The 13,996-nt window shown below is 42.0% G+C and overlaps 1 protein-coding gene across 1 annotated transcript in view; it reads right to left on the bottom strand.

Annotated features, from left to right (window-relative positions):
• The window catches only part of CCDC178 (coiled-coil domain containing 178), a 231,522-nt gene that overhangs the window by 182,080 nt on the left and 35,446 nt on the right, over positions 1-13,996 (bottom strand). Inside the window, exons 11-12 of the mRNA XM_070419519.1 lie at positions 8,974-9,069; positions 8,686-8,822 (exon numbers count right to left, since the gene is read on the bottom strand). Coding sequence (XP_070275620.1) covers positions 8,686-8,822; positions 8,974-9,069 — 233 coding nt within the window. The remainder of the gene's footprint in view (positions 1-8,685; positions 8,823-8,973; positions 9,070-13,996) is intronic.

Below are 13,996 nucleotides of genomic sequence, written 5' to 3'. Positions count from 1 at the left end.
CAGAATGCTGAGCTAATCTACCAGAGGCCCAGCGGCGACTGAATGAGCTGCTCTAGACTTCCTGAGAGAACCGCTTCAGAGAGTTAAGGGGAGAAGTGAGAGAAAGGCATTCTGGCTCTCCTCAAGGCACAGCACAGAGAGGGCCACAGCACAAATGCCTGGGCCACGTAGGGAAAGGTGTGCTATACCAGTAGAGATCATCCGGTGGATTCAGGAAAGGAGGCGGGTTGCCTTGTTGTTAAGTCAGATACATTTGGCAGCAGGGGACCTCAGAAGCCAGACTGGTGTGTGTCCAAGAGCAATTAAGAGACAAGCAAGTATTGCTAATAACCTAGCAAACAGTGCTGATTATACAGAAAATTTAATGAGAATGGAAGAAAAATCTGTGTGATTGTCGAAGATACAAACAAGATGTAGGCCAGGTTTCAATTTTCAGGAGGTTTAACGATGAATATAGGCTGGAGGAAAGAGTAAGGAATGAAGATGCCAAAAATAGAAACGAAAAGAATATAAAACTATGGCCACTACAGGGCAAAGGGGATTGAGACCAAGAGCGCCGACAGAGGTGTTGGCCTTGAACAGGAAGCACCATGCGCCCTTGAATTTAAAGAGTCAGGAAAGCCACTCACTGATATGGTCACTACAGAATAGATGCGTTTGACCAAATCATGTCAGGTCTTCGAAGTCCCCTTCCTCTATGAGTGAGCCTAGAGTATAATCAAATTACAAGTTTTCTTTCTAAGTTTCTCTGATTTGGGATTTATTGCCGTGCCTGACTCTAAGGGTTCATACTCTAAAGAATTAGGGACTGTCATCTGCCATTACCTTTTCAAAGATTGCTTTCCCATTTTCTCCTTTATTTCTCACCCCTCAGTCCATAGATCTTAATATTCCTTCTATATCTTCTCTCTCTTTCCCTCTCTGTGCTACATTTTTGGGTTTCTCTTTGTGTTGTTGTTTTTTTTTTTTTTTAATGATTACTGGTTGGTTTTATTTTATTTTATTTTATATTTTAATATATTTCTTTATTGATTTCAGAGAGGAAGGGAGGACAGAGAGATAGAAACATCAATGATGAGAGAGAATCATTGATCGGCTGCCTCCTGCATGCCCCCTACTGGGGATCAAGCCCGAAATCTAGGCATGTGCCCTTGGCCAGAACAGAACCTGGGATCCTTCAGTCCACAGGCTGATGCTCTATCCACTGAGCCAAGTCAGCTAGGGATCTCTGTTTTTAATTGCACTGGTTCTTTTTTCTGCAGCTGTATTTTCTATTTAATTAATAAAATCTTCAATAAAACTGAATCCAGGTTTAACTTTTACAAGGTTTGGTGAATTATTTTTCAAATCTGCCTGAACCGTTTTTGATAGTGTTCTATTAGTTTATTTTGTTCCCTTCAATAATTTTAGGCTTACTTAGGTAAATTTAATTTAATAATCCTATTATTGAATATTATTGGAGGGGTTAAATATACTGATGGTTATTTCCGATAACTCATTCATTTTTCCTTATCGTCTTATAATTTTTTGAGCTCATCTTTAAGATCTTTACTTGAGAATCTTGTATGGCCTGAGTCAATTTATTCCTCTAAAGAACATTGATCAAAGTAGCATCACTTTATGAATTTAGTCATAAACATAAAGTTGCAGTATTAGTCTATTCGGTATAACTACAAAATTATAAAATCGCTCTTTGCATAAAGTTAACATAAAGATAAATGACACTAAATGATAAAAACCATTGATCTTTATATTGTTTTCTGTATCTCATGTGACCTTTTAGAGCAGTGGTTCTCAACCTTTGCGACCGTTTAATAAGGTTCCTCATGTTGTGGTGACCCCCAATTTCATTGTTACAAATTGAACATAATTAAAGCATAGTGATGAATCACAAAAACAATATGTAATTATATATGTGTTTTCTGATGGTGTTAGGTGACCCCAGTGAAAGGGTCATTCAACCCCCAAAGGGTCGCGAACCACAGGCTGAGAACCGCTGTTTTAGAGTGTTCTACAAATGAATATTTTCTACCAAAAGTATTATTCAACAAACATTTAATGCAAATCAACAATAGGGCAGGCCTGAGATTAGTCCTGGCGGATCCAGAAAGGGCGAAAAATACATCAGGTGCTACACCTGCAAACAGTTATAGGGCAGCAGGCACGCAGCCATGTAGAGGGATGCATTTTAGCTTTTTCATTTTATGTGTAAAACGTCACCACTGCTCTAGTATGTCCAAGAGAAAGAACAATAAAATAAATTGGAGAACTTCATAGAAGACAGAGTGCTTACAGCAAACCACAGAAGTGAATGGAGGAAAAAACCACAGGTAATCATCGTCACTAGTGGCTAAAATCAGTTGCAGCTTCAGAATCTCCTGCTAACTGAAGCCTTCTCTGCCTTTCTTATTGTACTTATTAGGCTGCTAATAAAGTATAGCTTCTATAATAATTACTTGTTCCCTTGTAGACTCGCTGAAGGCAGGGACTTTCATATATATATATATATATATATATATATATATATATATCAGCTTTAAATGATTAAATTAGTGGGTACACTTTTTGTTGGGCTAAATTAACAATTTATGTAATTTAATTTAATATAAATGTAATATAAATGTTTTTAAATGTAACATAAATGTAAACCTTTACACAGAAGAGCATGCAAATCAGAGTTCCTAAATGTATAAGTCACAGCCTCCATCAGATTTACAGTAAGCAAAGCTGCCAGCAGGAGCCGCTGGCGTGTGCTCTCAGGCACCGCTGCCCCAGGAGCTGCCGCCCTGAGCTCTGGTAGCATCGTGGAGCTTTGCTTAATTTTTATTTTTTAAAATGTATCTTTATTGTTGAAAGTAGCACAGATGTCCCCTTTGCTTTTTTTTAATTTTTTTTTTCCCATTGACCCCCACCCCTCCCCTGCTTTGTTTATTTTAACCAGCATCCTATAGTCTCTATGTGTCTTCTTTTGCTCAGTATTAGGATTATGAGATTTATACAAGCTGTTCTACGTAGCTGAAATCTGTCCATTCTGATTGCTCACTTTGTATGAATATGTTACAATTTCTTCATGCATTCTATTCGTTATGTTCACTGAAGTATTTCCCAGTTTGTGGCTATTAACCTAATGCTATGAACATTCTCAGAAGAGGTTCTGGTGAACATGTGTGGGATTCACTGTGGTGCATATCCCTGGGAGTGGAATGCAGTTAGCTCAGTAGTAAATATCGCTGCCATCTTTTCTGCATAACTGCACTCCCACTAGGAGTGTGTATGGAGTTCCAGCAGCTCCCCCTTCCTGGCCCTCACCTAAACTAGGGGTGGGGAATGTCCGGCCTGCGGGCCATATACTAGTAAAGCCCGCAAAATCATTTGGTCTGGCCCTGCCAAGGCATTATGGGTGAGTTAATTGTATGTGGGGGACTGGAGGGAGCCAAAAAAGAGAGAGAGAAGGAAAATAAAAACTCATAGACAAGGACAACAGTGAGGCGACTGCCTGGGGGAGGGAGAAGGGAAGGAGAGAAAGGAGGTGGATATAGGAGGTATATATGGTGATGGAGGGATACCAGACTTGGGGTGGTAAACACATAATAAATACAGCGTACAGATGATGTGTAGAACTGTGCACCTGAAACTGTATAATTTTGTTAACCAGTGTCACCCCCATAAATTCAATAAAAAGGAAAGAAATATAGATAAGAACTATTTGCAGTGTATGAACTGCTGATTACGTCATCAAATCTCAGCTCTGTCCTTTATCTTCTCTTCCCTCGGAACATCACTTAGCTACCTGATAGACCTCTTACCCACTCGTGTCTTAAACTCTCTCTGATTTTACTAATCCTCCACGAACTCTCTGTTCATCACTGTGTACTCTGCTGTTAAAATCATCTGTTTAATCTTTAATTTCCAGGGAAAATTAAGGAATCGAGTGACATCTTACTGTGCTATCTGGACAAGCCCCGTGCGTCCCAGGGAACACGTTCCCACTGCGCGTGGTGCATTGCATTGGGGTTCCCAGTTACTCACCCGTCAGGCGTGGCCACATTGTTCAATGAGGTGTGCGTGGCAGCGACACCCATCAGCTTCCCAGGGACCTCATGGGTGTGCACCCGCTATCTGAGCAAGAGGCCCTGGAGCATCTGACCCTTGACCCTGGATCTGAGAAGCACAAACACAGCAACCTGGGCTGAGTTGCAATGCGAGTGAGAAATAAACGTTTACGCTTGTATATCACAGAGGTGGGGAGGTGGCTCATTACTGCCGGACAATCTAATCCAGCGGTTCTCAACCTGTGGGTCGAGACCCCTTTGGCGGTCGAACGACCCTTTCACAGGGGTCGCCTAAGACCATCCTGCATATCAGATATTTACATGACGATTCATAACAGTAGCAACATTACGGTTATGAAGTAGCAGTGAAAATAATTTTATAGTTGGGTCACAACATGAGGAACTGTATTTAAAGGGCCAGAAGGCTGAGAACCACTGATCTAATCAGTGCTCTCAGACACCAGTGTGGTGAAGGCCTGGCAGGGGCCGGGCCTGAGTGGAGAGGGTCCATGGGGAGAAAAGGGAGGAACATCTGTACTACCTCCTCCAGAGGGTCTCATTAGCTTACCCACTCTTCACATATATGTTTCTCCTCTGGTTCCCGTTCTTAATAAAATAAAATGTAGCAATATTAGCAGCTACTGCTTTGGGTTATTCTTCAGAAAACAATGATCCAGTTGCTTTCTTTAAAAACGTATGTTAAACATAACAGATACATTTTACAAATGGGTTCATTCTATCATTTCCAAGGATAAAGTAACCACCAAGAAATTTTAACACACTTCCTACACAATCATCAAGTGGCATCATCACTCCTCTCTTCTCCCCTCCTTCCCTCTCTTCAGGAATTAATCGTAGAGAGCACCGTGTGTGTCAGGCACTATGTTTGATAAGGAGGAATCAATGGTGAAGGAAATGTAGTTATGACCTCTGTCTGCCCTCATGGATCTTCCTTTTTTTTTTTTTTTGAGGGCGACATACATCAGTCAAATATTAACACACAGAAAATTGCACATGTAATGAGAGATATAAAGAAGAAAGGAGTCTGTACTATATACATACATAACAGAGGAACTGAACTTAACTGGTCAGTTGGTGAAAGCTTCCCAGAACTGACTCCTAAGCTGCAATCTTAGGGGTACATGGTAATCAAGTAGGTATAAGAGGAGAAACATTCTAAGAAAGAGAAATATCATAAAATGCTGTATGGGCTGGAAAGAAAATGTGGCGAGTAGGAGAAATTCAAGTAAGGCCAGTGTATAGGAACCAGACAAACCAGGGCCAGGTGTGGTGTGAGGCTGCAGAGCAGGTGTGCCTGCTGTTCCGAGATCGGAGACCCGGCGGGATACCTGAGGTGGTTTGTCCTCTTCCCTCAGCTAAAATTAAGGCAGATATGGAGGGAAACCGATCATACTTATAACCAACCATAAGAAAAGAACGTCCCTTCCACAGTGGAGATAATAGATTAGGAAGTGCACATAGAGACTGTATGTGCACCAGGTTCGAAAGACCCTGCAAATTCATGTCAGACATGTTGACAGCTTGTGTGGAGCAGTGAAAAGCAAACAGATCTAAAAAAATACTGTGTGTGTGTGGAACATTTCTTATTAACATGTTAAATATGAGTGCTGAAATACAACAAGGATTAAAAAAAACTTGTAGGTTTCTGAACTAAGAAAAGTAATTTAGTAGTTACAGGGAAGAATGAGGGTTGACTGAAGGAGATCATAAACTTCATTAGAGATGTTTTAACTTTAAAGTATCTTTGAGTATAAGAGGATACATCAAAAGGAGGCGATATGACTGAGTGCAAAACACTTTATAAGATCATTTTTTTCACTATTGTGATTTTTCTAAAGGGATTCTGAGTGATTAAAGAGCAATATTTGAAACAGAAACAAACAAAATTTAAGTTAAAATAAACAACTACCATATAACCCCAAGAACACAAAATGAAGAGGTTTATTATATTTAACACTAGAGACCTGGTGCACAAATTTGTGCATGGGTGGGGTCCCTCCCAGCCGATCAGGGCCAATCGGTGCCGGCCAGCCACGGGAGGTTGGCTGTGGGAGCGCACTGACCACCAGGTGGCAGCTCCTGTGTTGAGCATCTGCCCTCTGGGTTGCCAGTGTGCATCATTGCTACTGCCAGTCGGCTGGTTGGCCGGTCATAACGGTCACTTAGGCTTTTATATATATACTAGAGGCACAGTGCACAAAAATCATGCACAATGAGCCTCCACAGGGTTTCCAAAATGCCAGCATTACTTCGCTCTGTTGTTCAGATTTTGTTTTCTGAAGATTCAACAAAGCTCTTTGTGGCTTCAAATCAAGGGTCTCTGCATATCGTTCGGCTGTTGGAAGGAAGCTTCAAGCACCTGCATACTTTTCAGGCTCAGTCAGGGACAGTGGAGTCCATGTGTCTTTTAAAGGTCAGTCCAGATGGGAATTGGTTAGCTGCATCGGGCACCAGTGCTGGAGTCCATGTGTGTAATGTGAAACGTCTAAAGCTTCACTGCACAGTTCATGCTTACAATTTCCCTGTGACTGCTCTGGCCATAGCCCCCAAAACCAACAACCTGGTCATCCCTCATTCTGGCCAGCAGATATTTGAATATAGCATTCCAGACAAACAGTATACAGAGTGAAGCCGGACCACCCAGAAGCAGGGGTTTCATTACCTTTGGCTCCAAAGGGATACTCCAATCACACACATCAGTTTTCAGCCCAAGAGACCAATGCACATTCTTCTCCACGATGCCTACATGTTCTGCATCATCGACAAGTCATTGCCTCTTCCAAATGACAAAACCTTACTATACAATCCACTTCCTCCCACAAATGAATCAGATGTCATCAGGAGGCGTACAGCCCATGCCTTTAAAATTTCTAAGATATATAAGCCTCTACTCTTCATGGATCTTTTGGATGAAAGAACACTGGTGGCAGTAGAAAGGCCCCTGGATGACATCATCGCTCAACTCCCACCACCCATCAAAAAGAAGAAATTTGGGACCTAAAATAGGGCACTGTCTGTGTCCTTCCTTGAACTGTTCTACCCTATGTGTTTTCACAAATCATGTTAATAAAAAAATGTTATTCTTTAAAAAAAAAAAAAAATCGAGCCTAAACCGGCAGTCGGACATCTCTCTCACAATCCTGAACCACTGGTTCCTAATCACTCACCTGCCTGCCTGCCTGGTGACCCCTAATTGCCCCCCCTTCCAGCCTTATCACCCCTCACTGCCACTGCGTGCTGGCCTGATTGCCCCTAACTTCCCCCCGTGCTGGCCTGTTCACTCCAAATACTCCCTTTGCCAGCCTGATCACCCCTAACTGCCCTCCCCCGCCAGCCTGGTTGCCCACAACTGCCCCCCGCTGGCCTAGTTGCCCCTCACTACCCCCCCATGCCAACCTAATTGCCCCCCACTGCTGGCCTGATAGTCCCTCACTAACCACCCTGCTAGCCTTGTCATAGGTAGCCATCTTGTGAGGGCATGAGTGTTAATTTGCATATTACCTCTTTATTATATAGGATAGATACTAGAGGCCCGGTGCACAACACTTGTGCACTGGGGGCGGGGGGTGGGGGCGGGGGGGGTCTGCGCTCTCTTGCAGTCCAGAACCCCTTGGGGGATGTCTGCCTGTCAGCTTGGGAGCAGGCCTAAGCTGGTAGGCGTACATCCCCGAGAGGTCCTTAGTGCTGCTGTGGAGGTGAGAGAGGCTCCAGAAACCACAGCTGCGCTCGCCAGCCATGAGCCCAGAGGTGGTGGCAGAAGCCTCCCCTGCCTCTGAGGCAGCGCTAAGAAGCAGCGAGCACAGCTTCTGGCTCAGCGGCTCTCCCTCTGTGGGAGTGCACTGACCACCAGGGGGCAGCTCCTGCATTGAGCATCTGCCCCCTGGTGGTCAGTGTGTGTCATAGTGACCAGTCATTCCCAGTCATTCTGCTGTTAGGGTCAATTTGCATATTACCTTTTTATTATATAGGAGTCCCTGGCCAGCCTGGGTGAGGGGCTGATGGCTGTTTGAGGGCTGGCCACAGCCCCTTCGGCATGGGGGTCTCCACTGGGGGGCCTGGCCAGCCTGGATGAGGAGCTGATGGCTGTTTTCAGACTGGCCACACCCCCTTCAGGGTGGGGGTCCCCACTGGGGTGCCTGGCCAGTCTGGGTGAGGGGCTGAGGGCCGTTTTCAGGCTGCCTAAGCCCCCCAGTGGGGACCCTCACCCCATGGGGGTATGGCCAGCCTGGGTGAGGGGCTGATGGCTGTTTGCAGGCTGGCCACAACCCCCAGCCACCCAAGCTCCCAGTGGAGGCTGGCTGGAAGCAGGTATCTGGGATTTATTTCTCTTCTATAATTGAAACTTTGTTGCCATTAGCGGAGGCCACAGCCTGCTCAGGGCAGGAGGGAAGCTTTGCTTCCTCCATTGCCCGGGCAACCAAGCCTCCTGCTTGCTCCAGCTCCGTGGCTGCCGGCCGTCATCTTGGTTGGGTTAATTTGCACATAATCACTCTAATTGGCTGGTGGGTGTGGCTTAGGGTGAAGCAAAGGTACAGTCAATTAGCATCTTTGTCTTTTACTAGTGTAGATTAGGTATGTTACATACAAATAAAAATTATGTTTTCAGAATTACCTTTCACGGATTGAATCTGCTGTAGTTTCAATATCCATCTCAAGTTTTTTATTTTCTTCTGTCAATTTATTATATACCACTGAAAGATCTGAAAAATCTTTTGTGACATCAGCAAGCTCATTGTCCCATGCTTTTTTCTTTAAGAAAAGAATAAAAGAATCATTTGTACATATTTATGTATCTCAAAAATAAATAATATATAAAATAATAAGATTACTTTAGTTGCATAAGTTAATGTTTGGGAATTGAGAATGGAAATCCAGAGGGAAGTTGACAAGGTCAACTTACTGAAGAACGAAAACTCTGAAGCATTTCCTCATATTCACTTTCATAATTTTTTTTCCTCCAGATTAGTTGATCATAAATTCTTTTCAAATCTTCTAGCTAAGAGAAAATGTACACAAAAATAAATTAATGTGGCGAATTACATTATTTTGTAAAATAGGAAATAGATTATATTTAACTTTATGCAGTTATCATAAGTTAATAAATATTGATTAAAATAGTATAAAATAATACCATAGGCTGTTTTTTATATATTAAAGATTCAGAATAAAATATAGAAAATCAAGTCTAACAGTGCAAAAATGAATAATTCATCATGACAAAATAAAATGTATTTAGTTATGTTGTAAGAATAGATAAAGATTTGTTCATTTAAGTCATAGTTCATCACATCAACAAATTAAAGCAGAAAATAACATGAATAGAGCCTACAGTTCACCAAACAGCAATTTGACTTTCACCATGTAGTTTCTGTAATTTTTAAACTAGAACAAGGAAGAACTACCCAAATATAAAAAATCAACAGCAAACATCAAAATAAATCATAAAATGCTAAGTGCATGCCCACTGAACAAACAAATGAGAATAGCTTATGTTTTGCCAACATTACTATTAATCATTTTTTGTGAAAGTTTAGCTAAATGCAATTGAATGGAATCAAATGTTACTATTATAATATTGAATGTGAATAGGTAACATGTATACAAATTTAGATTATCTGATTTAATATCTAACAGAGATTCTAACCAAAACTATAGCAAATGACTTCGGTAAAATGCCCTTGTACAAATATAAGATAATAGCTCTTATCTATAAGAGAAATAAGCTACTAAAAACATAGTGATACCCAGGTAGTGTGGCTCAATAGATTGAGTGTCATTCATGGACCAAGAGGTCCGGGGTTCAATTCTGGGTCAGGGCACATGCCTGGGTTGTAGCTGGATCCCCAGTAGGGGACGTGCAGAAGGCAGCCAATCAATGATTCTCTCTCATCATTGATGTTTCTTTTTCTCTCTCACTCTCCCTTCTTCTCTATCTAAAAATCAATAAAAACATATTTAAAAAAACATAGTGAAAATACTTAAAAAATTTGGTCAAAAATATACGAAATTTTATAATAAATCCAATACAAAAGAGAAGACTTATGTAAAGCAAACACAGATTTTTATTTAAAAGTTTAAATCAAGACCCACATTAAAAAACATGGCATGTCAATCAAAGGCCTAATAAAATACAATGTTAGTTAACCCAAAATTAATGCAAAGCACTCTAGAAATATTATTTTTCAAACTGCATGAAATGAAATTAGTATAGATGACTAGTCAAGAGGTATATGAAAAATAAAAATTATGTTGGAAACTTGCTACCAGATATTAGAAACATCATACAATACCATTAGAATAAAGCACTATTTGTTTTTTGGTATCATAATAAAGATCAGAGGAAAAAAACTGGAGCCAAAAATAGATCTGAATTAGTATTTTTAAAAGTGGTATTTGAATTCAGTAAGAGAGGAATCATTTACTTTAAATAATGGAACTGGAATAATGTATAATATCTATTTTAAAAAACTAAAGCGGTCTCTTTAGTGCACATTAAACTCACATTATTACAAACTAAATTTCAGATAAATAAAATTTAAATGCAAAACAAAACAATACAAAATATTAAAATAATCAATATGAGTTTGTCTGTATAATCTTGGGCTAAAAGAGAATGTTACCTTGCCAAGTACACCAAAAAGACCTGTTGACATGTTTGACAGCACAAGCAAGACTGAAGGAAAAGTAAGACTGTTGAAAATGTGAACTAAGAGTCTAACATTCCAAGATATAAGTCTAGTGACGGGCATCAATTAAAATGGCAGAATAAGAACACCTAAAAATTCTCCTCCATAAGGGTAATGAGAAAACTGGCCAAAAAAAATGTCAAAATGAACTCTCAGAACTATGGAGATTAACTAAAGGCTGTCAGCAACCTGAGGTGCACTTATTCAAGAAAACCAGCCTGACCTTATTAAGAAGTATGAGCTCTGTGTTTTGTTTTTGTATTGTTTTTGTATGGCAAAGGTGGAGATTTACTGAAGAACAAGTACAGACTCCCATGTGGGTGGGGGGAAAGGGTCCCCCTTGTGTTGTTTTAATTTGTTCCAATCCCTCCCTCCTTTGGTCCTTGGTAGCCTTGGGAAATACCGTTCCATATTTGTGGAGAACACCAGCATTCAGGTGGCCACCAGAAGCAGAACAAAACTGGGAGGCTTTCAAAGCTTCCTGCCATGAGAATTATCGTTAATTGACCTGCTGGTGGCTTTTCTGAAGACTCCACTTGCAAGGATGTCTGTATCTGACTTAATATAAAGCTCACCCAGTACAAAAAGTCTCTCCAGCCCTAACTGGTTTGACTCAGTGGATAGAGCGTCAGCCTGTGGACTGAAAGGTCCCAGGTTCAATTCCAGTCAAGGACATGTACCTTGGTTGTGGGCACATCCCCAGTAGGGGGTGTGCAGGAGGCAGCTGATCGATGTTTCTCTCTCATAGATGTTTCTAATTCTCTATCCCTCTCTCTTCCTCTCTGTAAAAAAATCAATAAAATATATATATTTTTTAAAAAGTCTCTCCAAAGCCCTAGCTGTTTTGGCTCAGTGGATAGAGTGTCAGCCTGCAGACTGAAGGGTCCCAGGCTCGATTCTGGTCAAGAGCACATACCTAGGTTGCAGGCTCAATCCCTTGCCCTGGTCAGGATGCATGCAGGAGGCAACCAATCGATGTGTGTCTCTCTCACATAGAAGTTTCTCTCTCTCTGTCTCTCTCCACTCCCTTCTATTCCCTCTAATAATCAACAGAAAAGTACCCTCAGGTGAAGATTAACAAACACACACACACACACACAAACAACAACAACAACAACAAAAGTCTCTCCAAAATAGTATTACACATAGAACATTCTCTATGAAAGACCTTATGCTAGGCTATGAAACGAGTCATATTAGATTTTAGAATCCAGTCTCCCTTTCCATCAGCTGGAAAAAAAACAAGTACCATTTGTGAAATCTAGGGAACAAAATAAACTAACAAAATATAAACAAACTCATAGAGAAGAGAGTTATCAGAAAACAGACTGACAGCTGTTATAGGGGAAGGGGGTTGGGAGCTGGGTAAAAAAGATGAAGGAATAAAGAAAAAAATATACACCGCATAGACACAGACAACAGTATGGTGATTACCAGAGAGAAAGAGTGGTGGGGGAGGTAGGCAAGGGTAAAGGGGGAGTAAATAGTGAAGGAAGGAGACCTGACTTGTAGTAGTAAACAAATAGTCCTATATAATAAAAGCTTAATATTCAAATCAACCAAACAGCAGAAGACCAGTGGAATGACTAGCCGCTATGACACACTGACCACCACGGAGTAGACACTCAATGCAAGAGCTGCCCCTAGCCCCACAGGCACCAGGCCAGCCAAGGCAGGTACCAGGGTGGGCCCCTCAATTGCCCCGCCGGTTACCCTGCAGAGGGAGACAACCAGCGGTGGCAGGGGACAGGGCTGGCTGGTGAGTGGGCTGGTGCTGCCCCCCAATCGCCTCTGTGGGAGGCAACCAGTGGTGGCAGTGGGGGGCAGGTCTGGCAAGCAGGTGGCGCCAGGCCGGCCAACGTGGGTGCCAGCGGGGGCCCCCCAATCATCCCGCAGGCCAGGCCTAGGGACCCTACCCATGCATGAATTTCATGCATCAGGCCTCTAATACAACATACAGATGATGTATTACAGATTTGTATAACTGAAACCTATATAATTTTATTAACCAACTAGAGGCCCAGTGCAAGAAAATTCGTGCACTCAGGGGGTGTCCCTCAGCCCAGACTGCGCCCTCTCACACACAGTCCAGGACCCCTCAAGGGATGTCCACCTGCTGGCTTAGGCCTGCTCCCCAGGGGATCGGGCCTAAGCTGGCAGTCAGACATCCTTCTGGCAGACTGGGAGCCCTGGGGCCTAAGTCATTAGTCAGACATCCTTAGTGCTGCCATGGAGGTGGGAGATGCTCCTGCCACTGCTGCTGCATTGTCCAGCCATAAGCCGGCTTCTGGCTGAGCGGTGCTCCCCGTGGAAGTGCACTGACCACCAGGGGGGCAGCTCTTGCATCATTTCCGGTCGTTCCACTGTTAGGGTCAATTTGCATATTACCCTTTTATTATATAGGACTAGAGGCCTAGTGCATGAATTCATACATGGGTGGGGTCTGGCCAGCCTGCCCCAATAGGGTCTGACTGAGGCTGAGCTGGCAGGGGGGGAGGGGCCACAGGTGATTGGCCAGCCAGCCCCACCCGCAATCGGGGTAGGGGGGAACGAGTGGGGGCAGGACCAGCTGGGGGGAGGGACCACAGGAGGTTGGCAGGCCAGTCCTGCCCCCGATTGGGCTGGTTGACAGGCCACAGTGGGCATCATAGCAACTGGTCATTCCAGTCGTTCCGGCATTCTGGTCGCTGGCTTTTTATATATATAGATGTCACCCAATAAATTCAATAAAAAAGGAAAAAAGATTAGAACCTCTCTTCACACCCTACCCATAAATGAATTTCATATTGATTCTGCTTCACACCTGGCAAGTGAAATATACATTCCTAAAATTCAAGAGATAGTTTATTATTTACAAACTTGTACATAAAAGATAGAATGACAAAAAACTCAATTTTGATTATTTTGAACATGGCTTAATTTAAGAGCACTCTGTAAATATGAAAAGCAAAATTTCAAAACATTTGCAAAATTATAACACAGGTTATTATTTTTTTTTACTCTGAGGTAGAAAATATTTCTTAAGTTCAGAAGATCACAAAGTTCAAAGAAAATTATTATAACTTTTACTAAATTAACACTGAAATTTCATTCATCAGAAGTTATAAAGACATGAAAAAAGACTGGGTGAAAATATTTTTAAATATGTAACTTTAAACTATTTAGTATCAATAAATAACCAATTCTTACAAATCAATAAAAAATAAGCAATCACTCAACATATAGGGGAAAAAGTCA

The sequence above is a fragment of the Myotis yumanensis genome, unplaced genomic scaffold (genome assembly GCF_028538775.1).
Source record: "Myotis yumanensis isolate MYYU_CA2020_CCGP unplaced genomic scaffold, mMyoYum1.0.hap1 SCAF_7, whole genome shotgun sequence".
NCBI lineage: Eukaryota > Metazoa > Chordata > Mammalia > Chiroptera > Vespertilionidae > Myotis > Myotis yumanensis.
Note: the sequence above shows the minus strand (reverse complement) of the source record. Positions and strands in the feature narration are given on the sequence as shown.